Source organism: Nansenia antarctica, assembly GCF_963989245.1.
Source record: "Nansenia antarctica genome assembly, chromosome: 17".
Classification (NCBI taxonomy): Eukaryota; Metazoa; Chordata; class Actinopteri; order Argentiniformes; family Microstomatidae; genus Nansenia; species Nansenia antarctica.
In genome coordinates this window covers 16,569,850-16,597,045 of record NC_137687.1, presented here as the reverse complement: position 1 = coordinate 16,597,045, position 27,196 = coordinate 16,569,850, and the positions used below count along the sequence as shown (strand labels likewise).

The window sequence follows — 27,196 nt, the reverse complement described above, 5'->3', positions numbered from 1 at the left end:
AATTAAAAAGAGAGGCTTGAATGTGTGAACACTAGATGGTCTCTCGCCTTCTCTACCACAGCACAGCAAAACAATTTGTGAAATATGTGTCAAGTTAAGCAATACAGAGACTTATTTATTAGTTGACGAGCTAAGTAAAACATTTTTGAATACACATATAATTTTTTTAGAGAGAGAGAGGGGAATTCAAGCACTTTCAATGACCCATGTCTATTTTCAAAAACTTTTAAGACCTTCATTTCTTTTTCTCAAATTCACAAACTTTCAAGGATTTCAAGGACCCGTGGGAACCCTGACAGTCATGAGAGACCGACACTAAACGGACAAAGACCCACAAATGAAGCATAAAGACCAGAGCCCCTCTCTCACCCTGGCCTCCTCCGCCAGCTTCTTCTCCTCGTCCACCTCCTCCGCCTTGCTGCTGCTCTCCTCCCCGCCCTGCTTCTTCTTCTTCTTCTGCTTGGGAGCCATGAAGCCCTGGAGGAACTTCTTGATCACACAGCTCTGGATGCTGATGATCAACTCTCCAAAGTCCTTCAGGTTCTCCAGGTCAGACAACTGAGCACGGACACACACAGACAGGTCAGACACCTGAGCACGGACACACACAGACAGGTCAGACACCTGAGCACGGACACACACAGACAGACAGGTCAGACACCTGAGCACGGACACACACAGACAGACAGGTCAGACACCTGAGCACGGACACACAGACAGACAGGTTAGACACCTGAGCACGGACACACACAGACAGACAGATCAGACACCTGAGCACGGACACACACAGACAGACAGGTCAGACACCTGAGCACGGACACACACAGACAGACAGGTCAGACACCTGAGCACGGACACACACAGACAGACAGGTCAGACACCTGAGGACGGACACACAGACAGACAGGTCAGACACCTGAGCACGGACACACACAGACAGACAGGTCAGACACCTGAGCACGGACACACACAGACAGACAGGTCAGACACCTGAGCACGGACACACAGACAGACAGGTCAGACACCCGAGCACGGACACACACAGACAGACAGGTCAGACACCTGAGCACGGACACACACAGACAGACAGGTCAGACACCTGAGCACGGACACACACAGACAGACAGGTCAGACACCTGAGCACGGACACACACAGACAGACAGGTCAGACACCTGAGCACGGACACACACAGACAGGTCAGACACCTGAGCATGGACACACACAGACAGGTCAGACACCTGAGCATGGACACACACAGACAGACAGGTCAGACACCTGAGCACGGACACACACAGACAGGTCAGACACCTGAGCATGGACACACACAGACAGGTCAGACACCTGAGCACGGACACACACAGACAGACAGGTCAGACACCTGAGCATGGACACACACAGACAGGTCAGACACCTGAGCGAGGACACACACAGACAGACAGGTCAGACACCTGAGCACGGACACACACAGACAGACAGGTCAGACACCTGAGCATGGACACACACAGACAGACAGGTCAGACACCTGAGCACGGACACACACAGACAGACAGGTCAGACACCTGAGCACGGACACACACAGACAGACAGGTCAGACACCTGAGCACGGACACACACAGACAGACAGGTCAGACACCTGAGCACGGACACACACAGACAGACAGGTCAGACACCTGAGCACGGACACACACAGACAGACAGGTCAGACACCTGAGCATGGACACACACAGACAGACAGGTCAGACACCTGAGCACGGACACACACAGACAGACAGGTCAGACACCTGAGCACGGACACACACAGACAGACAGGTCAGACACCTGAGCACGGACACACACAGACAGACAGGTCAGACACCTGAGCACGGACACACACAGACAGACAGGTCAGACACCTGAGCACGGACACACACAGACAGACAGGTCAGACACCTGAGCACGGACACACACAGACAGACAGGTCAGACACCTGAGCACGGACACACACAGACAGGAGTCAGGGTACAAACAGAACATTCAAGGTAGACAGAGACTGAGACACATCTATGACAGGCTATTCATTATTTAAATATAATAAATACACTTTTTGGGCATTGTCATTGCATCACCCTACTGCATATACAGGGTTCCTACAAGTTTAATTTAAGACCTTTTTAGACCTTTTTTAGACCTCGTTGAATATAGTTTTAGACCTATTCGCGACACCATGTGATAGCTTTTTGTCATCCTCGAGGTGATGAAATTAGGGATTTCACTGCCATACAGACAAAAAAGGAAGCGAATTGGCATTTTTTGGGTTCCAGCTTGATTAATTTCTGTGTAAATAGATGTGGTCGGACTGATTTCCTTGCAGGATCTCATTTTTAAGACCTAGCACCTCATTTCTAGACCGAATAACTGGAATGTGGGACCTTTTTAGGCCTTATAGATCGGATTGCTGGATTTTAGACTTCAAGGCTTTTTAAGACCAGCGCAGGAACCCTGTATATAGTGGCGGTATATTTAAACAATGTGATCACTGACCTTCTCCTCAAACTCCAAACTCAAACTGTTGTCCAGGTAGCCCAGCCCGCCCTTCTGCAGGCGGGAGCCCACCTCTTTGATGTCACTGCGCAGGTATTTGAGCAGTTCCTGGTGTCCGTCACAGGTCTTCAGCCCCGGGTTCCCCTTCCTGGCCAGGTGGAGGGAGTGGAGGATGTCCTGGTACCTGTGTGACACGCAACAACATCATCTATGTCAAAATGAATGTGCTACTGGGCAATGATGGTGGCATTCCTTGACTGAGAGTGAGGGTTCTTGTGGTGTTCCTTCCACACCTTCTGAAACATCAAATTCAAGCACCTTTCAAGGACTTTCAAGACTCAATTCCCTCAAATTCAAGGACCCAACACGGTATAGTTTGAGACAGATCTAGTTGTTTTTAAAAAAAGTAAAAAAAAAAAGAAGTATATACTGTATATTTATTTATTTTTAGAGAGAGAGAGAGAGAGGGGAATTCAAACACTTTCAATGACCCGTGTCTATTTTCAAAAACATTTAAGACCATGATTTCTTTTTCTCAAATTCACAAACTTGTGAATGAACTTGACCCGTGGGAACCCTGGTGTAGAGCACATCTCCTTACCTGAACTGCAGCTTGGTCTTCAGCTCGCTCTCCCTCACCCCCTGTGGGTGGAGGCTCTCCATCAGCTCCTCCAGGTCGCGAGGAGCGTCACACACAAACCTGACAGAACAGAAGGTGTTTGTCACACACAAACCTGACAGAACAGAAGGTGTTTGTCACACACAAACCTGACAGAACAGAAACCTGACAGAACGGAAGGTGTTTGTCACACACGAACCTGAGGTAACAGAAGCTGTTCGCTAAGCATGCAGAATGCTGCATACAACACCTGGAACAAGGGTTTTGAATATACGTAATATGTTCTGAATTAGGTTCCTTACCAGAGGTTTTGTCCCTGTTTGGGAACGGTGGTCTCTATACAGACAGCTACCAGCGCCCCCTGTTGGGCTCTCTCACCATCTACACTGCTGTCCTCCTTCTCACCATCTGCAAAACGGCCACCAAAACAATGAGTCTACATGTACAAGTAAACGGCAGGGTTTCAACTGTGATAGTTCAATAGTAATAATAATAATAATAATAATAATAATAATAACTTTTTATTTGTATAGCCCTTTTCCTGCCAATGTTGCAGCTCAAAGTGCTCCAATCATTATATAATAATAATTAGGGTTTATATTCAAATGGATGTGACGACAGTAAACTCACCCTCAGGCTCCTCCTTCATCACCTCCGCGTCATCCTCTTCCTTGAGCGTCTCCTCCCCGGGGGGCAGTGTGTAGTTGTAGTCGATGCTCTCGTGTACCCAGCCCTTCTCAATGAACAGACCGGGTACCACGTCTGAGAACAGCCAGTACCTGCAAACACACACACACAAGTTTTTAAACACACTAGGTTTATAAAAAGTACATAGTTACATGCTAACACCCCCCTGTCTATATACCCCCCTGTGAATAGGCCATATAGTGTATATAAGTCTATAAGTTCACATAATAGATACATTCTCAGATTCCTACCGTTTACTTATCCCCCTAATTATAACTCCCTATTTATGTCTCATTCTTGTGTTTTATTATCTTAGGACTGTGTTTTATTATCTTAGGACAGTGTTGATTGTTAGCACCTAGGGTTTACATTTCGTTGTACCTGTTCAATGACAATAAAGATCATTCATTCAATCATTCATTCAAGATCTGGAATCAAAAATGGTAATATGACACCATCTAGGCAACCTCGACACCGTAATCTCCTCTGGGCCACGGACGTGACGGTCTTTACACCAGGGGGATCAGACTGACCCGTTACACCAGGGGGGTCAGACTGACCCGTTACACCAGGGGGGTCAGACTGACCCGTTACACCAGGGGGGTCAGACTGACCTGTTACACCAGGGTCAGACTGACCTCAGTGTTTCCCCTACCATTGCCTTGGGGGCCGGGCCGCCCTCCCAACGGAATCCCCCGCCCCCCCAAGAAAGAGGAATTATTACGGACGTAGACACCAAACATCTGACAAGCAGGCTAAAATATCCACGTTTTTTAAACGCACCCAACCCGAATCTGGCGAGTGGCAAGCCCATAGGCTCGTTGGTAACGTTAGTCCGCCGTAGTCTCGCATAGCCAGACCTATCTCCACACTTCGCGCTGTGCGCGCGAGACGCGAGAGTTTTTGCCGGATGTGATGTCTGCAGATTGAAAGTAAGCAAGTTGAAACGTTAGCAAATATAATTGCTGAGTGTTCTGACAGAGAAAGTTGGTTAAAATCGGTCGTTATTATCGTGACTAGAAAGTGTCTGACTATAGTTCCATAGTGTAAATAGTGTCAAAGAACTAGCAAGCTAGCTAGCTCAGAGGTGATGAGATGAGCTAGTCTCCCTGCACACTTGCCAGCTAAAGAGCTAACTGGAGGCACTTTATTATTTTACTTAAAGTAGATACTACTTACTTAGTAGATACTATCTTTCTTATTCTGCTAGAGTTGGGCTTCATGGTAATACCATAATGGCATATTTACAGTACATGGACAGGTGATTGAAGCATTGGAAATGTCTGTTTTTTTATAGTTGGACATACGATTTTTTTTCAGGTGAGAGAGTAGATTATCTGACTGGATTGCCCACAGCAATCCAATATTCAATTATAATTATGTTATAAATTGATATGGATCAATTTATGCCTCTTATTAGATTATAAATACTCTGGCTGTTTTGTTTACCTTTTGGTTGACAGCAAAAGGGAGAGAGGAGGATAGGGAGGGAGAGAAGAACCAGGTGAGAAAGTGGACAGGTAGTCAAGACCACATAAGTAAGTAGCCTTGAGAACCGATGGTTCTGGAGCCTAATGGCCCATAGGGCAGGAGCCTATCTCCTGTTTCCGTAGCGTGAGGCGGCTTAATGTACAAGTACACCCCTGGACATGACGCTGGTATGACTTGAGGCAGGGTCTTACCCCCTGGGGGGGGGGGGGGTTCATGCCACGGTCCATGCCACCCCCCCAAGGCAGCAAACCTAGGGGAAACACTGGACCTGTTACACCAGGGGAGTTAGACTGACCTGTTATGGTTCCTGTCTGTTCCCAGTGGGACTCTTCGCAGGACCAGTTTGGCTTTGGTGATGCCGTCCTGAAAGGCCCTCTCTGCAGACGCCTTCTGCTTGCGGACGCGCCCATCCTCCGCCTCTTTCTCCATGCGCTCTGTAGGGGGGAAAGAGATCTCTGGTTGTGAGTCAATGACACTAGCTTGGAGCATACTTCTTAACTTTCTATCCTCTGACTGCGTTCGAGGCTGCACATATTCTGTATGCCTTCTCCGGTGATTCTGCTATGTCTCACTCCCCATCTTCCGTCGGAGACTGAAGACCCATCTCTTCAGGCTACACCTTAACTGCTCCTCCTGAGACATTACCACCCCCCAGCACTGTGTCTCCTGATACACCTGCTGTTCCCCTTTACTATGCCTACTAAGACTCTACTGCCCTCCTTGTACTGTCTCTCCAGTGTAAAAAAAAACTATGACGACTGCCAATGGCCCCTGGCCTGAGCTAGATTACTCTTCCTGCTAGAACTGGTGAACTGATGATTCACTTCCTTAAGCGGGGTACACACATAAGGAATTTCAAAATCTTAACAGAAATCTTATCTGAGATAGACCCCACACATGAAGAAACAAAATCTTGGATTTGAACAGCCTTGATCGTGTTGTGTGTGGTGTGCGCGAATTTCCCCATTTCAGCAACCCACAGACATAAAGATTTTCGTTACGACAGACCTAATAAAAATAATAATAAAAAAGACTCCAAACTCTCTAGTCACGTTCCCCACGCTTCTTGATTGGCGAGCAGGGTTGCCAGATGGGAATGACATTTTCCACCCTAACCACAGTCTAAAACCGCTAATTTCACCAAACAATCTGGCAACCCTATGGTTTCTGGTCGGAAGTATTGAACGCATTTCACATTTACGATTGCCGGCCACGCCCATTTTCCGAGCAGGTTGCCGGGAGAGTTGATTGCACAATTGAAGAGAAGTGACTCTTAACACACCTCACACCACAGGATTTTGTTATCCGCTTGTTAATAAGTCTGACGTCAAAAGTGACGTTTAGCCATTTCCGGGTTCAAACCAGAAATTCCCCGCACCAGAGTACCTGTTAACTACAGCGGTAGAATGACAGTTTAATCGTTTTTTTAGACTCGGATCTATTCATTCAACAAGGGACACGGCACTTTCCCGTTTTCTCCATATTGTCAGGGTATTTGAGCCTCGGAAAAGCGCTATATAAATATAATTTATTATTATTCTTATTTCTCCATTTCGAAGACAGCGCCTCAGCCAACTTTGGCCCCGGAAACACGTCACGACTTAACAAGCGGATAGGAAAATGTTAAGAGCCATCTGATAACCGGGCGTTTTCTGTTGTTTTCAGACATCCGAAAATCGGGCCAAAACCGGCCAAAAAATCCTTATGTGTGTACTGTGTACCCCGCATTAGTCAAATGTATTGATTGTTAGTCGTTTTGGAATAAGGCGTCTGCTAAATGGCAAAAATGTAAAAAAATATGTTAATGTAACAATGCCGCAAACATTCATCTGTTGATTTGCAATGAGTTTCTTTACATCAAAAGGAATACAGAGAATTCACTAGGGATGCACTGAATACCGATTCGAACCCATGCCGACATGGGCATATGTGTGGCACTGTAGACCGCGGTGCTAGACCACTGGACCACCCCAGGCCATGGTGATAGACCACTGGACCACCCCAGGCCATGGTGCTAGACCACTGGACCACCCCAGGCCATGGTGCTAGACCACTGGATCACCCCAGGCCATGGTGCTAGACCACTGGACCATCCCAGGCCATGGTGCTAGACCACTGGACCACCCCAGGCCATGGTGCTAGACCACTGGACCACCCCAGGCCATGGTGCTAGACCACTGGATCACCCCAGGCCATGGTGCTAGACCACTGGACCACCCCAGGCCATGGTGCTAGACCACTGGACCACCCCAGGCCATGGTGCCAGACCACTGGACCACCCCAGGCCATGGTGCTAGACCACTGGACCACCCCAGGCCATGGTGCTAGACCACTGGACCTCCCCAGCCCACCATTCACCCTTGTTCTGTCTGTCTGTCTGTCCTACATGTCTGTCTGTCTGTCTGTCTGTCCTGCATGTCTACTCACCCTTGTTCTGTCTGTCTGTCTGTCCTACATATCTGTCTGTCTGTCTGTCCTACATGTCTGTCTGTCTGTCCTACATATCTGTCTGTCTGTCTGTCTGTCTGTCCTGCATGTCTACTCACCCTTGTTCTGTCTGTCTGTCTGTCCTATATGTCTACTCACCCATGTTCTGTCTGTCTGTCTGTCTCTCATACATGTCTACTCACCCTTGTTCTGTCTGTCCTGCTCCTCCTTCTCCTTCTTGGCCTGGACCGACATCAGCCTCCGGCTCTTGACCGTACTGATCATGTCCTCCACCTCCGGCTCGGCCAACTCTAACTTCACCTTCTTGGCGCTTTCCTTTTTAGCGCTCCCCTCTTTCTTCCTCTCCGCCTTCGTCGAGGAGGGCGTGGTTGTGGGTGTGGGTGTGGGTGCGTCACCACCACCTCCCCCCTCCTCTTTCACCTCCACCACCTGCTCCTTGCGGCGCTGTTTCTCGGCCCTCTTGCGGTCGTTGACCTCCTTCAGCGTGGCGAGCCGTTCCTTCCACAGCTCGGCCGAGCGCTGCTGCATGGTGTACACGTGGTCCTCCACGGAGTAGGTCATGAGGATGCGGTGGCACAGCGCGCCCAGCAGGCTGACCTTCTCCTGGGGCGTCAGCTCGAACACCTCCACGGCCTCCAGCCGCTCCAGGAACTTGCTGGTCACCACGTCCTCGAAGCCCCCCAGCCCCCCCCAGTCCTGCGAGGAGCCCTGGGCGCTCTCCTCGCCGTGGGCGTCCGCGTCGCACGGCCTCAGGCACAGCCTCACCAGCTCCGACACGGAGTGCAGCGTGAGGGGGATCTCCGACAGGGGCATGTCGAACTCGCTGTAGCCCTCCGCCAGCTCGTCCTGGAGCAGGGTCTGTAGAAGGACCACCAGCACGCGGTTCAGGTAGAGGAACCCGGCCTTCTCTCCCGCCAGGGCCTCCATGAGAGCCACAGCCGTGATGGGGTACTGGTCGTCGGGCATCAGCAGCCCGGCGTAGCAGTTGAGGAAGTCGGCCACCATGGCCACGTCTCCGAACAGGGCGTTGGGGAGGCCCTCGGGCATGTCCACCAGCTTGAACGCCGGCAGGCTCTTGCCCGACTCGATCTCCGTGTCCTCGTACCGCCGCTGCTGCTCCCGGCGCACCAGCATCTCCTTCTCGCGCCGCTCCTTGGCCTTCTCCCGCAGCTTCTCCTTGATCTCCTCGCGCTTCTTGCGGATCACGTCTTGCTTCTCCTCCTCGTTCATGGACGCCCACTTCTTCTTCTGCTCCAGCAGCTCCCAGCGCTTCTGCACCAGGTCCCTCAGCTCCTCCGGCAGACGGCCCCGGTCGTCCGGGGACAGGGCCTTGGCCGCCTTGGAGATCAGCGAGGACATGGCGTTCTTCTTGTCCTCTTTGCCCTTGTGTTCCTTGTAGTAGCGCAGGAGGTGGAGGGCCATGGGGTGCAGGGGCTTGCCTAGCTTGGGCGTCCCCGGCCCGGAGCTGCGGGCTCTCTTCTTGGGGCTGCCAGCGGGGGTGCCGCTCTTGGCCAAGACCAGCAGAGTCATTTGCTTCATCTTGGGCTTCTTGGCTCCGCCTTTCTCGTCTTTTTTGGGCGTCTTCTGACCGTTGAGGTTCTTGGCGCCGTTCTTGCTGTTCTTCTTGCCGTCGTTGGATTTCTTGTCTCCCGGCTTCTTGCTTAGTTTGGGAGTGGAAAGGGCCGAGCCTCCGCCCTCCCCTTTCTTGGGAGTTCCAGAGTTCTTCACTTTCAAGGGGGACCCGTTCATTTTCATCTTGAAGAGGCAGAAATTCACAAAAGATATTAGTAAAGTCTTAACTGACAAAACTTTTATTGAGTGATCAATGGTCAAAATAGGCTGATACTGTTAAAATTGATAAATAAAGCTCTTGACAGCCGTCCTGTTCAATGTGAACTCGATGTGTTCTGTATTCGGTTAAGTCTGACGTCACGTGTGAGGTTCAGCAATTTCCGGGTCCAAATAAAAACTTCCCCGCACCAGAGTACCAGTGGTAGAATGACAGTTCAATCATTTTTTTGACTCGGATCTATTCATACAACAAGGGAACAGCACTTTCCCGTTTTTCCCATATTGTCAGCGTCTTTGAGCCTCGGAAAAGCGCTTTATAAATATAATTAATTATTATTATTACTGCGGCATTTCGAAGAGAGCGCCTCAGCCAACGTTGGACGTGGAAATACATTTTCAAAATCACATCAGGATAAGCTAGTATAAAGATATTTGGCAGTTTTTCTGTGTAGGAAGCAGGCTAATTTACAAAACGCGCCAACTAGTGGTCGTTGTGTGTAAATAGCAGCGTAGCATTGTAAAAGAGGCACGGCTGTTCTAATGTTAAGACCCTAAACCCTAATATACACTTTTTGCATCTGGAACGAGAGTATGCGGCGTCTACTTTATTCTTTAACAAAATGTGTGAATGACGCTATGTTAGAATGGGCGTAACGAAACAGACCTGCATGTGACCCCAGATGGTCGGGCTCAGGGGCATGTTCAGAGAGTCCTTCTTCTTCTTCTTCTCTCCCTTCTCGTTCCCTGATTCCTCTCCTGAGGTGTCCATCTTCAGTTTTTTGCTGGGTTTGCCTTCCAATTGGGTTAACTTACGCTTGGGCGAAGGGTTATCAGCTAAAAACTAATAAAGTAAACAAGTATAATGAGTTACCCACATAAAACACTACAGTATATTAGTTTTAGGTGAAACCAACGCCATGGTTGGATCACAAAATTCACCAGGAGTTACCTTGTGTGGATCCAGGAGAAAGTTGCTGAATTTACTAGGCAAGCTGAACTTTTTCACCAGTTCATCCTCTACAACCCAGGGGGCGCTCTCTCCCGTCCCCAGCCGTAGTGCATAATGTCTGATGAAGTAGCGCATGATCTCCTTGGTTGGGGGGCGCTCTGACCGGAACAGGCTGTCTGTAGGGACGTCACTGATGACCTTTGAGAAAGGTGAAAGGTTAAAAAGTTAAAAAAAGACACCAGTTGAATAAAAGTAGCTCAGATGATGACCAGGGGAGTAATCAACATGTTAACACTAGAAGAGCCGTGAGGGGTCACAGTGACACCTGTGAGTAAAAATAAACATCTATCTTTGCACTCGATCAATTTTCAGGACCCTCCTTTCATGACTTTTCCTAGATATGTGCGTTCTACCACCCAGTATCCTTACATTTTCAAAATCACTTCAGGATAAGATAGTGTAAAGCTGTTTTGCAGTTTTTCTGTGTATGAGTCAAGCTAAAAAAGAAGCACCCTCTAGTGATGTGTGTAAATAGCAGATTTACATTCTAAAAAGGGGGTCTATTTGACCCCCAAGGCGGCTCTTTTAGTAGGTAAAAAAGGCACGGCTGTTCTAGTGTTAAAGCAGTTGAGAGGACGCCATACCTTATCCTCGTTGATGAGCTTCACGTCATATTTGTGTGGTAGGAATTTGGGCATCACCCATCTCTTCTTCTCTTCCTTTACGCTCGTTGGGAGTTTCCTGGGAGAGCGGCGCGCCCGGTCACCTGTTAACAAACACAAACTAAATATCAAACTAAATGTAATGTGTGGTATATTCATATTTATGTAGCCCTCTCTGTACCAACACACACACACACACAACCGTTCAAAAGTTTTGGAACACATTTTGGCGTTTTTTATTAAAACGTAAGCAGTTCGAGTCCAGTGAATGACCTGGAATGGAACAACGGTAAGCGGTAAACTTGCCAGAGGTTAAAGGAAAGCTTTAGGTTACCAAAAAATAATGTTGAGTTATTAAAAAAGCATTTTCAGGAAACAAGTGATGGGTTAAAAACGTACAGCTTTTCTGCAGCAATGAAAGTAAAGTAAGCCTTGACAGTTGATGCAAACAATTCCTACAGTGGGGTATCAAGCCTGGATTTACCTTTAGCAACGTTGATGGAACACCCCCCAGGTGTCCCAACTTTTGTTGATTACTTACAAACCCAGGGCTTGACATTAAGCTTTTTCAGGTACTTGTCCTTTGGAGAAGTGAACTTATCTTTTACTTGTCCAAATATGACAACGTGCGTGTGTGTCTGTCTACTAACACACAACATTACATTACATTCCAATTCCAACAATTACTGTGGATCTACGTGCACACCAGAGAATGTTCCATTTCAAAGTTTAAAATAAAGGGGTCATGCCAGCATTCATGTTTTGATTCCAAGACTTCCTTCTTTCATTTGGTATGACATTTATACCATTGTGATGTATTGTGCCCAGTAAATAGTAGACAGTGTGTCACAACATACCCCACGTTCCCCTACTCAGCGGACATATTGCTTAACAAGGCAGCTACATTAACAAGGCAGCAGACATTGACAAGGCAGCAGACATTGACAAGGCAGCATACATTGACAAGGCAGCTACATTGAAATGGCAGCAGACATTGACAAGGCAGCTACATTGACAAGGCAGCATACATTGACAAGGCAGCAGACATTGACAAGGCAGCATACATTGACAAGGCAGCATACATTGACAAGGCAGCTACATTGACATGGCAGCTACATTGACAAGGCAGCTACATTGACAAGGCAGCTACATTGACAAGGCAGCTACATTGACAAGGCAGCTACATTGACAAGGCAGCTACATTGACATGGCAGCAGACATTGGCAGAACACCGGCAATAGTGCTGGTGTTTCGTCTAATGACATTTTGCCTTTCCCGCTTTTCCTGGCACCTGGACAGTTTTAGGTGCTTGAAGGAACATTGTGTTTGCTGGCATGAGTAACGTGTCAGTTTCTTTCACTACGGACGTAACATTTCTACAAGCCAACTTCGTTGTCAAGAAGGTTGGCACTTTTGAGGTTGACTATTAACTTTTGAGTTAATAACGGTTACGTACATGCAATAGCATTAGAATTTCTGATACAAGCTACGCCACCTCATAGGCAGCGAGAATGAGGAGCTCTTTAAAAAATGTATTACTTTTCCGATCGGACAACTGAAGGAGGAATTCATTTTTTGCGATTATTAATACTAGGGCTGCAACTAACGATTATTTTGGTAGTCGACTAATCTGTCGATTATTTTCCCGATTAGTCTCGATTAAGGCTCAATTACACTAGACGACTTTTCAAGTTGTAACATCGCTGAGCCTCTCACACTAAACGACCGTCGTGCTGGTGTCCGTGTCACAGCGGCGCGCAGACGTCGCAGCACAGCGCAGACTACAGGATGTGTTAACGACGGGGGCTCACAGACTACAAGATTCTTCACTTGGTCAGGACGATTCCTTGACATGGACATAAACACACCTGCTACCTTCTTTGAAAGAAATCGCGATTTATTCAGTGAAACTAGTACACCATTCAACATAGCATAACAATAGCATAGCATTCGCGGACACAGTCAGTCAATGCACCTAGCACAACAATAGCATAGCATTCGCGGACACAGTCAGTCAATGCACCAAGCACAACAATAGCATAGCATTCGCGGACACAGTCAGTCAATGCACCTAGCACAACAATAGCATAGCATTCGCGGACACAGTCAGTCAATGCACCTAGCACAACAATAGCATAGCATTCGCGGACACAGTCAGTCAATGCACCTAGCACAACAACTAGCGCCGTAGCTAAAGGCTATTATCACTCATTTCCCCGACCTCTCATTGGCTGTGCTGTCCACACGGGTCGTTGCCCATCTCAGACTAGCAGAATGTAGATTCCGTCGGCCGATAAAATGAAACATGTTTGAAAAGATCTGGAGCCCTGCGACGGCCCTAACGACGGATTCGGCGGTCCTCCGATTGCGTCTCTGAGCCTGTCACATTAAACGAGCGTCGGAGACGGCGCGTCCCCGGGTTTGCAACGACTGGAGGATTTTGTCGCCGACCGCAAAAACTGGTCGGCGACAGCTAAATCGGGGTTAAAATCGTCTAGTGTGTAGCCGCCGTTAGTCGTGTGGCCGCGGCAGTGGCCGCGGGCTCCAGTGCATGTTGTACCTCACTTTCTCAAGTCTGCACACCTGTGAATGTCACCCTGTTGTCCAGTTTCTCTGGCTTAACATACGTTCCCATTGCAAATTCAAATAATGACTCATGAAATATTTGAATTTGGACCTTCCAAAACATTTAATACATACAATAATCAATCTCTGTTTCAATTAAACAAAATAAATAATAAATAAATTAAATAATACAAATGAAAGTGCAGTGTTTCCTCTACATGCATTTCATCGTGGCGGTCCGCCACGATGGAATTTCCTCCGCCACCATGCAGATTTCTCAACCCAAAAAAAAAAAAAAAGATTTAGGCCGCTTTTCAGACCTTCACAGCGCTAGACACACCCACAAGCGCGAAGCGACGCGCTTGCAAAACTGTTTTGTGATTCCTCATTTAAATTACGTTGTACCTGTTACAATGACAATAAAGATCATTCATCTTCATCAAGATGAGAGATGGAGCGATCCGCTCACACAGCTGTCCCGCATCCGCTAATCAGCGCAGCACCGAACCGCCGGGCTCGTTGAGCGGATGCGAGGCAGCTGTGCCCGGGACCGGCCACTTCACATAAAGGAAGGAAGGAAGGAAGGAAAGAAAGAAAGCCGTGCACAAACGAGAGCTAAGTCAGACCGGGACGCTGCCAGTATGTGTGAGAGCCGGACTGCCGGCGTGAACATTTGAACCGTGTCATTTTATTTAATGGACCATTTCGTTGTCTGGTACCTGTACTGTAGCAATGACAAATAAAGTCCATTCCATTCCATTCCAGAGAGGGACGGACGGACGGACTACCCTTGTTTTTAATTTACAGGAAAACATTTTATTTTCGAGTTTTGGCTGAAATGACGTCGTTGTTTTGAGCGCGCGTGCGCGTTTCATGCGCGTGCACGCGAAAAAATCGCGCGCGCGCGCGGTCAGCACTACCCGCCACCATGGTAAAAATTCCTGGAGGAAACACTGAAGTGCAAATATAAACTTGGTAATGTGCAAATGTTTTTAAATAAAATAACAACTCAAAGTTCTTATTTGTTCCCCCTTCAACCATAGTATCAAATGACTCGGTTGCTCTGTGACGTCGAGCCCAGGAGCTCAGAGAGATGTTGACGAACGCAGCCTTGATATACGCGAAACCCGGAAATCAACACATTTGACTACATTTCTGTTGTGTTGGCTAAGAACGGCTAGAACTGCAGGTTCCACAATGCCTTGCAGCAAGACTACCGTCATACAAGTTGACATTTTGTTTGTTGTCTATGAGAAATGCGACGAATTGTAACGTTGTCCAGAATAGAAAGTGAATATCTAACAGCTTGTTGAATGAATGTAAAGTGATCGAAGGTGTATGTCAGTAGCAGGTTTTATATAAAGAACCTTTGGCTTGACAACAGCAGTCATCCCCCTTCTTTGCCGTATGCTGTTAGTAGGCTACTAGAGTTGTAGACGTGACACTGCCCCCAGCAGTTCCTGTAGTGCATTGCAATTACAAATGAACAGCGCGGCTCTGTATTATCGGCTCGTGTGTTTTTAATACGATGCGTCGACACTAAAATTCCACGTCGACAAGTTTTTATGATCGACGTCGTCGATTATGACGACTAATCGTTGCAGCCCTAATTAATACATATCGATTTATTCATTTTTCTCTTTGTTTTGACAAGTGCAGGAGGAAGTCTACTTGTCCAAACATAAAATGTACTTGTCCCGGACAAGCCTTAATGTCGAGCCCTGAAACCCTCTGTGTAAAAGCAGTGTTGGTTACTACACACTCTGAAGCATTATTTGGACATCCTGCTCTCTCTCCTTCTCTATCCTCCTCTCTCCCTCCCTCTTTTGCTGTCAACCAAAAGGCAAACATAACACGGCCGTTCCACGACGACTGCCAGTGGCCCCTGGCTTGAGCTAGATTACGCCTCCTGCTAGAACTGGTGGATTGATGATTCACTTCCTTAGTCAAATGTATTGACAGGGCTTAAAGTGGGAAAAAATCCTGTGCCTGAAACTTTTTCTTGGGGAGGGGGGTCACAGTTTGAGATATTGGGAGAGCGGGTACAGAAGACAGCTTCTTGTCTCAATGTTTAAATGCATTAATACTATTTTATAGTCAATACAAAATATATGTCTCAATGTTAAAATGCATTAATACTTTAAATGAATGTGCAACAATACTATGTGCAATATGACAACCCTTGTTAAGGTTCAGATATAGGAAAAGTTAGGATATTTATAGCATATAGAGTAGGGCTGCAACTAACGATTATTTTGGTAGTCGACTAATCTGTCGATTATTTTTTCGATTAGTCGCGATTAGTCGTGTGGCTTTTCGCTGCGCGTAAATGGCGACGCAGAAGCATAAATCCGGCTTAACTAGCTATCTAACCTAACGTTACGCCAAGCTACAGCTGCTCACAGAGCTAGTTGACTGGCTAGCTAGCATTGCTGGCTAGACTACAGACAGCTCACGTTAGTAGGCTACGCTTGGCGCTGTTTATCTTACAGACAGCTCGCTGGTGGACTCAACATAATTGAAATAGCATTCACTTATCAAGCATCATTCATGATCATCCACCATGACTACCTGGTATTTTAATAGCGACCACCCCTCACTTCATTTCATCTCGCGTTCTCCTGGCTTCAACATGGAAAACCCCTGCTACGTAACGTTACATACAAGCGCCTCTGTCTGTCACATGCGTGCCACAGGGCAAATAAATTAATAGCACAAACGCTCATAGCATGTACAGCCCTGTCCATGAGACGTTGTTTTCCAACATGTAACAGTAAAGCTAACATAAACATTACGACCCTAACAATATAACGTTAGCCAGTTGGCTAACAACGTTAGCTAAAACTTACCCAGCTGATTCTTGCATGGCTCCCGTTTAAAAAAAAAAAAAAAAAAAAAAACGTTTTTTCCAACAATTTTTTTTATGCGATTAGTCGACAACAACATTTCACGCCGACGAATTTTCGTAGTCGATTAGTCGTGACTAGTCGACTAATCGTTGCAGCCCTAATATAGAGTACAGCACAGTGTTTTATTGTATAGTATAGTAATATAGTAGATAGTGTACATAGCCTTTATTTATGTAAACCAGCTCTTTCCCCTTTTTTATTTTACCCTTGGCCCTCGTGTTTTTAGTCTTTTTCCAAGCACCAGGGGAGCCCCCCCTCCTAAATTTCGTTGTATGGTACCTGTACTGTATTACAGTTTTTCTCAATTGCTAAAACACATTTCACAAAACTTTCCTCCATATTCCCAAAACTCTAAACACAACACACTTTTCTAAAGCTACATAAGCAAAACCACACCTTCTCTCTTCAAAACTCAAACTCAAACCCTACCCCTAATCCTAACCCTAACCTTACTGTAACCCTAGCACCTAACCCTAACCCTAGTTTTCCCACATGTATGATAGTCATGCATAAAAATAAATCTGCGCTCCCTGTCTAACGTTATATCTAACATTACATATTTTACATTACAGTAAGGCTGATTTTGCATGATAGTCATGCATTTTTAGATATCTATTTCCCCCCTTTAAATGGCATATGATGTCCGAAATTTTACTAAAGTTCAGCCGCGAAGTTGTTGCACTGTTGTCCTATCGAGTTTAACGTAAATAAAGGTTTGAAAACTGTTACCGTATTCCCACATGTACCGTAACATGTACAATACTGTACTGTATCACAACTCATTGCAAACACTACAGAGGATCCATTACACACAACAATACTCACTGAAAACAATGTTCAGGGTGTGATGTTTTTTTATTTATTTATGGAACTATACCACACACACACACACCACAATCATTTGCAACAAGTGTCTTAAATTTTGAGTCGTTATGTTTAATGAATGAAGCCAGGTGTGTTCATTGTGTTACAATTTTGCTGACTGTGGCAAGCATTTTGCATCACATGAACTTTAATTTGAGAATTTGACATTTTGAGCAGAGTTTTTTGCAACTTGTGTTTTAGCAAGACAAAATGTGTTTAGATTTATGAGAAAAGGAGGATTGTGTTTTGTGAATTGTGTCTTCATGTGAAATGTGTTTATGGTTTTGGCAAATGGGAGCTAGTTTTATTAAATGTGTTTCGAGAACTGGTCATTTGGTTTAGAGAATTGGCTTTTGTGTTTTAGCAATTGGGAAAAACTGTAATGACAATAAAGACCATTCATTCATAATACTGTTTTATACTTAATAAAATAAATAAATAATTAGATGTCTTTAAAAGGCCAAACTGATTGCATCACTTATTAAGCCACTATCACTATAACAATACAGAATAAAATATATGCATGTCTTTAAAAGAACAAACTGATTACTTATTAAGCCACTATCACTTATATTCTCCTTCTTGGCACCACGTCCCATAAGGCTTCCCGTCACTACTCAGGGTTTTTCCTGGCTCAAAATGAGGCGGAGGTGGTACCAGTGGTGTTTGACATCGGGGGGGACCCATGAAGCAGGGCTGTCTGGGGGTCCTTAAACGAGCATCAAACACTTAATTTCTTGCATTCTGGTGAATTGATATGCACCAATTTGTGCCCTTTTGCCATCAATTTATGATGGAAATGTCATTATATATGTAAAGGAAAAAACAATATTCAGGCACCAGATGGCCATTCAAAATATAATGTAATATAATGCAATATAAGGCTCTCAGGCATTCTGTACTTTCAAATATGTATTCTCCTTGAGCAGTCAACATCAACTATCAGCTGTTTCGCTAGCAAACACGAAAGCTAAGTTATTTGTGAAACAGCGCCCCCGCCACCACGTCGGCGCAATGCCGCAATTGCAGTTTTTTTTTATTTTATTTTATTCTCCCGCGCCGGAAATCCGGCACTGTGCCGGAGTACTTTAAGCCCTGTATTGATTGTAAGTCGCTTTGGAATAAGGCGTCTGCTAAATGCCAAAAATGTAAAACAAATGTGAAAAGATGATTATTTTGACTTACTGAGACTCTCTCTTCTGCTGCCCTCCTCCCTTCTGCTGCTCTCCTCCCTTCTGCTGCTCTCCTCCTCCCTGGGCGGTGTTTCCTTCTTCTGGTTCTCCTGGCTGGCGCTCTTCTTCTGGTTCTCCTGGCTGGCGTTCTCTTTGTCACTCGAGGGAGAGTCGCATGCCCCCTCCAGCTTCTTCTCCGCCGTCTCCCCCTCTGGGTTATCAAGGGGAAGCACCTTCACCACCTTCACACGCAAACTCTTCTCCTTCCCCACCTGAAACCAAGACAGATTGCCCTGTATGAATGATGTAGCGTAACCCGTATGTGAATTCATGACAAACATTCAAACGTGGGACTTCTTCTTACAGCTTTGGGTTTATTTAAAGCCAGTCTACGGATCGGCGGTGGGCTCTTTGTGGTGCTCATTTGATTCATTTCAAGGATCTGACAGTATTACTTGAAAACAATCAATTAGTCAAAAGGTGGGTCTACAAAAGGGTCTCTTCTCTTCTTTGCACCCTATTCGGTTGTTACGTCGTGACGTGTTTCCGGGTCCAACTTTGGCTGAGGCGCTCTCTTCGAAATGCCGCAGTAATAATAATAATTCATTATATTTGTATAGCGCTTTTCCGAGACTCAAAGGCGCTGACAATATGGGGAAAACGGGAAAGTGCTGTGTCCCTTGTTGTATGAATAGATCTGAGTCTAAAAAATGATTGAACTGTCATTCTACTGCTTTAGTAGACTGGTACTCTGGTGCAGGGAATTTTTTATTTGGACCCGGAAATTGCAGACTTAACAACCGAATTACGACATTTGATATGATAACGTATTACTTTAGCCACACCGCCACGAGATGAACCAGTGCCACCACCACCTCCTCCAAACTCACAACAGATGACAACACGCAATATGCGACACAAGTCAGGAATCGTAAAGTCGTGGAAATTACAAAAACTTTTTGTGTGTGTGTGTGTGTGTTTTAAAACATTTTCATATTACGAAAGTTTAAGTGTTGAAGAGCCCACTCAATATAACAAACAACAGTTTTAGTATCATTAAATACAGGGCTTGACGCTTACCTTTTCCCCAGGTAGCACTGTGCTACCATGTTGAAAAATGTAGTAGCACACCAAGAATTTCAGTAGCACAATGAAAATTGTGCAATTTTCGTCAACAACGACAACAAATTATCATAATCATAACATATCAAAATGATCATAACCGGCTCTTGGCCGTAATAAAAATGGAGACTCACACAATGTAAAGGGGAAGTAAGAATATTAATTTCAGTTGGCCCACGGTTCGGTATGAACCTCGGTTTTTGGGTCACGGTTCACGGTTCGTTTTTTTTTTTTTTTTTTTATGCTACTATTTATTTACAAACTGTTACGTTATTTTGCTTATACTTATGGAACTTTAACATTTAGACACTTTCCAGAATATGACTGGTAAATTGTATAATATAAATATATATAAACAAAACACTTTCAAATGTAAAAAAATTACATAAACACTTTCAAATGTGACGTGTTGTGGATTGGAACTACGAATCATAAGCTTTCAAATGATGTGTCATACATTGAAATCCGAAAAAATATGAAGTTAGAGTAATTTGAATGTTAGACGTCAGGCACATATAGGGTTAACCTCTTTGTAATGAAACCGGAAGCAAACGCTGCTAGCAGCTAGCGGCTAACAAAACACAGCGCTACAAACTATGAGAGCTGTATCCCATATACCCGTTATGCGCATTTTAAGCGCATATAGGACTCGCGTGAAGCATTTCTGCGACACGCGTTTCTGTTCACTGTTTTCATTCCCTCATCGCTTATACACATATGTTTGACTGCGCATGACAGTAGTTCAGCAGTCTTTTAGTCGCACTGGTGCGATTGAATGTATTTCCAAGTCGCACAGAAATATATTCACTCGCAAATGCGACCAAAACAGTCGCACTGTCGAGCCCTGAAATACATAAAATACTAAATAATTTGTCAGCGAACTCTGTAAACAAAAGTTTTAAGACTGTTCAAAAGCAAAGACTGTGTGATCATCTAGTTTTATGTGTTTTTTCATGTTCAATCTAAACATGCAAATGTTAGATATGTTACATAGCGATGGTCTTTGTTAGAAGCTAACTAGCTAGCCAGCACGGTGAAGCACCGTCTGGTTTGATTCAGGGTGATTTTCTCCGCTATTTAGTTTGAGGTGCACCAACATTCAAATAAGCACATCTTCAACTATTTTCATCATCTTCTCCACTTTCATAAATCAGGGTTCCTACAAGTTTCAACAAGTCAAATTCAAGACCTTTTTAGACCTTTTTTAGACCTCTTTGAATAGAATTTTAGACCTGTTCGCGACACCATATGATAGCTTTTTGTCATCCTCGAGGTGATGAAATTAGGGATTTCACTGCCATACAGACAAAAAAGGAAGCGAATTCCCTTTTTTTGGTTCCAGCTTGATTAATTTCTGCGTAAATAGATGTGGTCAGACTGATTTCCTTGCAGGATCTCATGTTTAAGACCTAGCACCTCATCTTTTGACCGAATAACTGAAATTTGTGACCTTTTTAGGCCTTGTATATTGGATTGCTGGATTTTAGACTTTACGGCTTTTTAAGAAAAACATTTGAAAAGGGTTATGTATAGGATTGCGGTAATTCTATGTAGACTATTACCCATCTCTGTCATTTCTTCCACTTATTCATGACTACCTAGCTACCACTTCATCATATGAAAACATTGGCAGCATTAATGCATACAACCTCCCCTACCCCTAACCATCTCCCCTACCCTACCCTCCCTGCCACCCCCCTCCTCCCCTGGACATCGCTGCGTTAATTGTTCCCTGTGCCTGTTCGTTAACTCTGTGTTCATGTTATCTGTTGCTTGTTGTTTCTGTGTTTTCTGTTTTTCCCATTTTGTCAGCGTCTTTGAGGCCCGGAAAAGCGCTATATAAATACAATGAATTATTATTATTATTATTATTATGACTATTATTAACACTGAACTCACCAGGAAGTCACACTCTTCGTCTACAGCGTACTTGGTGAGTATCTCCACCCAGGCCTGGTCGACCAGTTTGTCCAGAGACACGGTGTTGTGGTGGACGAGCTCCAGGACGGGCTTCTCAAACCACAGAGGGTACTCTTCCTGAAGCCTGGATAGAAAGAAGCATTCCTCATTTCTCACATCAGCTTTTTAACCCTAGAAGAGCCGTAAAAAAAAATCTATCTTTGCACTCGATCAATTTTCAGGACCCTCCTTTCATGACTTTTCCTAGATATGTGCGTTCTACCACCCGGTATCCTTACATTTTCAAAATCACTTCAGGATAAGATAGTATAAAGCTGTTTTGAAGTTTTTCTGTGTAGGAGGCAGGCGGAAAAAAAGAAGCGCCCTCTAGTGATCTCTGTGTGTAGATAGCAGATTTACATTCTAAAAAGGCGGCTCTACTAGTAGATAAAATAGACACGGCTGTTGTAGTGTTAACAACACCCAACCAATATTGAGGTTTATAGGAAATAACCCTTATAGGTGCACTTTCTTTCAAAATATTAATTGCATACATGCTGGTTTTATACATACACTGTATACACTGATTAACTAAACAGTGCTGCTCATCAACTGATATGCATTTCATTAAGGCCCTAGTCTAAACACTGAATTGTTTGGACCACAAATTCTCCAGCAGAGGGAGCCAATTCAAACAACGGCTGATCTAGCAAAAACACATCAACGATTGCTGATCCTGCCTGGGCTGTGGGCTGTGATTCGCTGTGCCGAGGTCAGAAACATGTACACACTTAGCTTTCTAGCGCACAGTGTAGCTAAGCTAACACGGACATGCTGTCCTAAAATATATCAAGCAAGAGCACACGGGCTAGTTTTGCTTCTCATTGTGTTCCTAAATCAAAAAGGCATCATCACCAGTCTACACTGGTGTAGCAGTCTCAATCACTCACCCTGCCAATAGAATGGTAGGAGCGGCCCTGTGGTTGTTCAATAACGACACGGCTGTGAATGATGTGACCTTCACAAGCAGACAGTGTGTGTGTGTGTGTGTGTGTGTGTGTGTGTGTGTGTGTGTGTGTGTGTGTGTGTGTGTGTGTAGGAGCTGCAGTGATATGTTAGGCTTCTGAATTGAGGGTTTTTGATTTAACATGAAGCAGTGTGAGTATTTCATGTGAAGTTATATGAACAGCCATGTGTGACTAACACAGACACTTTGGTTGCTCACAGGTTAGGTGATTAACAAAGAATTCCAACCAAAACATTACAGGGAGCAGACTGACTGATGATACATTTAAGAAAACAATCCGGAATGTCTCTCATACTCACAGTTCAGTGACTTCCTGCTCCTCCTCCCAGGCTTCCTTGTGTGTGAGCTGGTTGCTGCCGGTGCTCTTGCACGTCCAGATGCGTTCGCTGTACCTCTGCAGTCGTGCCTCGTGCTCTCTGTAGCCATTTCGTCAGGAAAACATCCCAAAACCATTTGGATAGAAACATTCACTCAGTCGACTCGCCAGTGCACGAGACCCCTCCTTCATAACTAATGGGTCATGTAGACCCCTCGTTCATAACTAATGGGTCATGTAGACCCCTCCTTCATAACTAATGGATCATGTAGCGACTGAACTCAATAATTAAAAGGCCAGGCAGGAGGAACTACAAGTCCGACTACAAGCATACGGTTGGATAACTTTATGACAGAGACAGATTGTACGGTAATCCACAAAAACACAAAATACGAGTTATCTGGTCTGGGTCCGAAGAACACAGTGTTGTCCTGGTATTCTGGCAGAGTTTATGACAACTGTAAATGTGAACCATCTGAAGCGGTTCACCTGCCTGAAGCGGTAGACCAGGGCTCGACATTAACGCCGTTTTACTTGTCCGGACCAAGTGAAACTTTCGCCGGGTTGACGACGCTGCTCGATCCCGGATATTTTTACCTGTGTGCAGGAAGAACAACAGACGGCGCAGGCGCGAGACTAGACTCGATGATCGTGAGTGAAGATATTATCAAAGCGTACGGGTGATCGACAGGCGCGTACGCTTTGATAATCTGTGTTTTACTGGAATTTACTGACATTCCCCCGGATATGATGTCATGGCTCTGTGTAACATCCGCTTCATGAACTACAAGCGCAATGGCCGCTATGAAGAAAAACAGGTATTGGACTCACAAAGAGTAATTTATAGCTAATACAATGTCAATAAATATAATAAACAAATAAACAAACAAATATAATATTAATTCCATCGCAGCCTCCATTGTTCTCTGTTTGATGTAGTCATTCGTCCAACAAATGATGGTAGGTCATTTGCGGTGGAATGTTTACAGACATTTTTTGAGATTAAGAACAGGCGACCCCTGTAATTATTACACATTACCAGAAGTCCCCAAATAACACTAATCCCATGCGAAGGGTTAGGGTTACAAAATTGCATTTGCATTTAAATAATGGGGGGGGGGGGGGGGGTCTGTGCCCCAGTAGAGCTTTACCCTACCAACGCCCATGCCTGTGTGGCTCTGACAGTAGCTTGGTTAGCCCCCTGAGCAGCTAATGTGGTGGAGCTGCAAACGTGCCACTCCACCACAGAGGCGTCACGACCATCAACTCAAGCAAGTGAAAAGATCAAGCAAAAGCTGAACAAGGGGCTTACAGTTAGGTTGCGGGATCACTGGATATCTTATTATAGCCAACTCCTTCTAACAGAGAGCACGGGACAGGGGCAACTTGTCACGGCGTTAAAAAAAGTGACCGGTTTGCTAAGCAAACCAAGTGTCCACACACACACGACACATCACAGGGGAGCCATGTCAAAGCCCACAGCACAGCGCAAAATCGACATAATCAAACATCCCAATCTGATTAGCATGGAATAGACCTAATAGTGCCTAACAATCGGTGCTTCGATCATGAGTTAGTTAGTTAGATCATTAGTTAGTTCACCCAAACTGAGCTGTGCTTTGATCATAATGTTAGAAGGATACTCTTTGTTCCTGAAGGCCTCCTTGGTGTGTTCGATGATGTAGACCTCCTCCTCTGGGCCTCCTGGCTGGGCGGCTAGCGGCTTAACCAGCGGGTAGGGCTTCCTGCCCAGCAACGGTGCCATCGCTGAATGGGTCAAATAAATCACCTTGCACAAAAACCAGGCAAAATAAGAGCATGTATACCAAGTCTCTAATGATGATCACCAAGCCAAAGCACTGTTCGTTCTTCCACGTTCCCTCCCCGGAGCATTCAACGTGTAGCAGCAGTAAGCTATACCCTGGCTGTATGCTAGTATAGCTAGTTGATGCTAGCAGCTAAATCCTCGTTGCAAAACAATAACAGACTCCAGCCCTTCAGCTACCAGCCACATCGCATCCTGGTTCTGTTCGCCGGGGGTGCTGCCATGGTTATTCAACAACTTAGTTGATCTTAAGTTGACTCTTCAGGTACTACGGAGGAAACTTGGAGAGGATGTCCGAGAGGATGGATGGAGAGGCTGACAGAGAGGTCCACAGCGGAGGCTCCCGTTAGGCGGTCTGGCTCCAACACTCTACACCCCGGCTTCTACTAAGACTTAGGCCTCTTTTATATAACGACTTTTTTCCCAGTCTCGCTTTCTGTTGTAATTGATTGTTCTGTACTGTCACAAATTTAGTTTCACGTTGTTAATAAAGTAATATGCAAACAAACAAGAGGTTAATTCCTTGTTGAAATAAATGGCGGGAGTTCCCACTACCGCCGGTGAAATTCCGCACAGCCCTAAAACGTCCCCGTCCGTTTCCCCGGCAGCGAGCAAGCGTCAGGTGGCGTCATGACGTCCTGCCTTCTCTCGCTTCTGATTGGTCTCGCCCAGTACAGCGCCCACTGCAGCGATCACTCATTGGTTTTTACAGTCTGTCACTCCCCTAGTCGTGTTCGGACAGCCCGAATTAGTTGTCACGCCCCAAATAGTGTGTAAGGTTAAAGGTCATGTGGTGACGTTTTAAAACAAAGACGCATGATGTCCATTAATTAAATACCGTTAATTTCACTCTTCAAAGACAGCCATGGTTGTTGTGTTGTTTGTGTACTAATTTTATCTTTGTCATGTTTTTTTTCCAGTGATGTGGTTTTAGTCAAATAAAACATTGTTTGACAGCTGACTCACTGCATTGTGTCCATTGACAAGCTTTTCAACATTTCAAAAGGCACCATTTTGAAATAGGGAAACAATAGATTGCAGATGCAGTGAGTTGTAATCAACAAAATGTAATGTAAAACACTGGCATCGTTTTAACACAAACACCAATAACTTCCATACTGTAACTGTAGCTTTACAGTAGCCTATACCTTTGTGTAGAGGCATCTAATGTGAATAAGACAAATAATCACATTTCCTCTATGCTAAAAATGTGTACTTTATTAAAACATATTAATAAATATAAATATAAAACTATATTTTTCATGTTCTATTTTTCCTGTGAGGCTATGGTATTCCCTATCTGTTTTATGTGGAGTTGTGGGCTATGAGGATCATCTTTTGTACAAAAGAAGAGATTTGGTGAGGCTGCATTCTCATTTTATGCTCCAGATTGTGTCTCCCTGCCAGTTTACATTAGAGATGCAACTTCAGCAAATATGTTCAAGTCAAGACTAAAAACCCATCTTTTTAATATTGCCCTTGACTTTTCCCTTTTTTGTTTTACCCTTGGACCTCTTGTTTTTAGTCTTTTTACCTAGCACCAGGGGAGCCCCCCCTCCTAAATTTCGTTGTATGGTACCTGTACTGTATTAATGACAATAAAGACCATTCATTCATTCATACAGTGAGTGGCATCAAAGGTGTTAGCTCACGCTAGCTATCTAGGCTAACGTTAGCAAACTTGCCCGCTCCTGGAACCCTGATGGCTTCTCAAGCTGCTACTTACACACAATGACCACTAGTTGGCGCCGCTTGTAAATTAGCCTGCTTCCTACACAGAAAAACTGCAAAACAGCTTTATATTAGCTTATCCTGATGAGATGTTGAAAATGTAAGGATACCGGGTGGTAGAACGCACATATCTAGGACAAGTCATGAAAGGAGGGTCGTGAAATTTGATCGAGTGCAAAGATATACTTTTTTTCGTTACTCACTTTACTCACAGCTGTTCTAGTGTTAAACGTGTGATGCAGTCATGTAGAGATGTTTAAAAAACATAGATAAACATAGATAAACAAATGAAAAGACCCGTCGCTTAGCAGCAGCAGCGTCGGTGAGAGACCAGAGGCAGGACCGTTGGTGACGTCACTGGTGGGATTCAAATTGGCGGGCGCAACCATGTTCTCTTTATTCAGGGGGGGGAAAGTGAATTCTAAACTGGTGAGTAAAGACGTTTTCACCAACTACGGAGAAATATAATGAACTTTCAACACCACTTTCTTTTTTTAGATTAATTGCCTACAAATAGGGGGGCAACTAGCGGGGCAAGGCCTTTTTCAGGGCTGGCAGCTGCCCCTCCCCCCCCCCCCCCCCCCCGGCTCATCCTTGG

The 27,196-nt window shown here is 45.1% G+C and overlaps 1 protein-coding gene across 1 annotated transcript in view; it reads right to left on the bottom strand.

Annotated features, from left to right (window-relative positions):
- baz1b (bromodomain adjacent to zinc finger domain, 1B) overlaps nucleotides 1-24,823 on the bottom strand; it is a 30,196-nt gene extending 5,373 nt beyond the window's left edge. The window contains exons 1-14 of the mRNA XM_080547851.1: nucleotides 24,686-24,823; nucleotides 23,026-23,142; nucleotides 21,700-21,844; nucleotides 18,692-18,950; nucleotides 11,151-11,272; nucleotides 10,507-10,704; nucleotides 10,222-10,398; nucleotides 7,949-9,521; nucleotides 5,614-5,752; nucleotides 3,771-3,919; nucleotides 3,443-3,548; nucleotides 3,123-3,221; nucleotides 2,522-2,705; nucleotides 370-558 (exon numbers count right to left, since the gene is read on the bottom strand). Of these exons, the coding sequence (XP_080403977.1) occupies nucleotides 370-558; nucleotides 2,522-2,705; nucleotides 3,123-3,221; nucleotides 3,443-3,548; nucleotides 3,771-3,919; nucleotides 5,614-5,752; nucleotides 7,949-9,521; nucleotides 10,222-10,398; nucleotides 10,507-10,704; nucleotides 11,151-11,272; nucleotides 18,692-18,950; nucleotides 21,700-21,844; nucleotides 23,026-23,142; nucleotides 24,686-24,807 (3,579 nt within the window). The 5' untranslated portion in view covers nucleotides 24,808-24,823. The remainder of the gene's footprint in view (nucleotides 1-369; nucleotides 559-2,521; nucleotides 2,706-3,122; nucleotides 3,222-3,442; nucleotides 3,549-3,770; nucleotides 3,920-5,613; nucleotides 5,753-7,948; nucleotides 9,522-10,221; nucleotides 10,399-10,506; nucleotides 10,705-11,150; nucleotides 11,273-18,691; nucleotides 18,951-21,699; nucleotides 21,845-23,025; nucleotides 23,143-24,685) is intronic.
- Nucleotides 24,824-27,196: the final 2,373 nt, after the last annotated feature.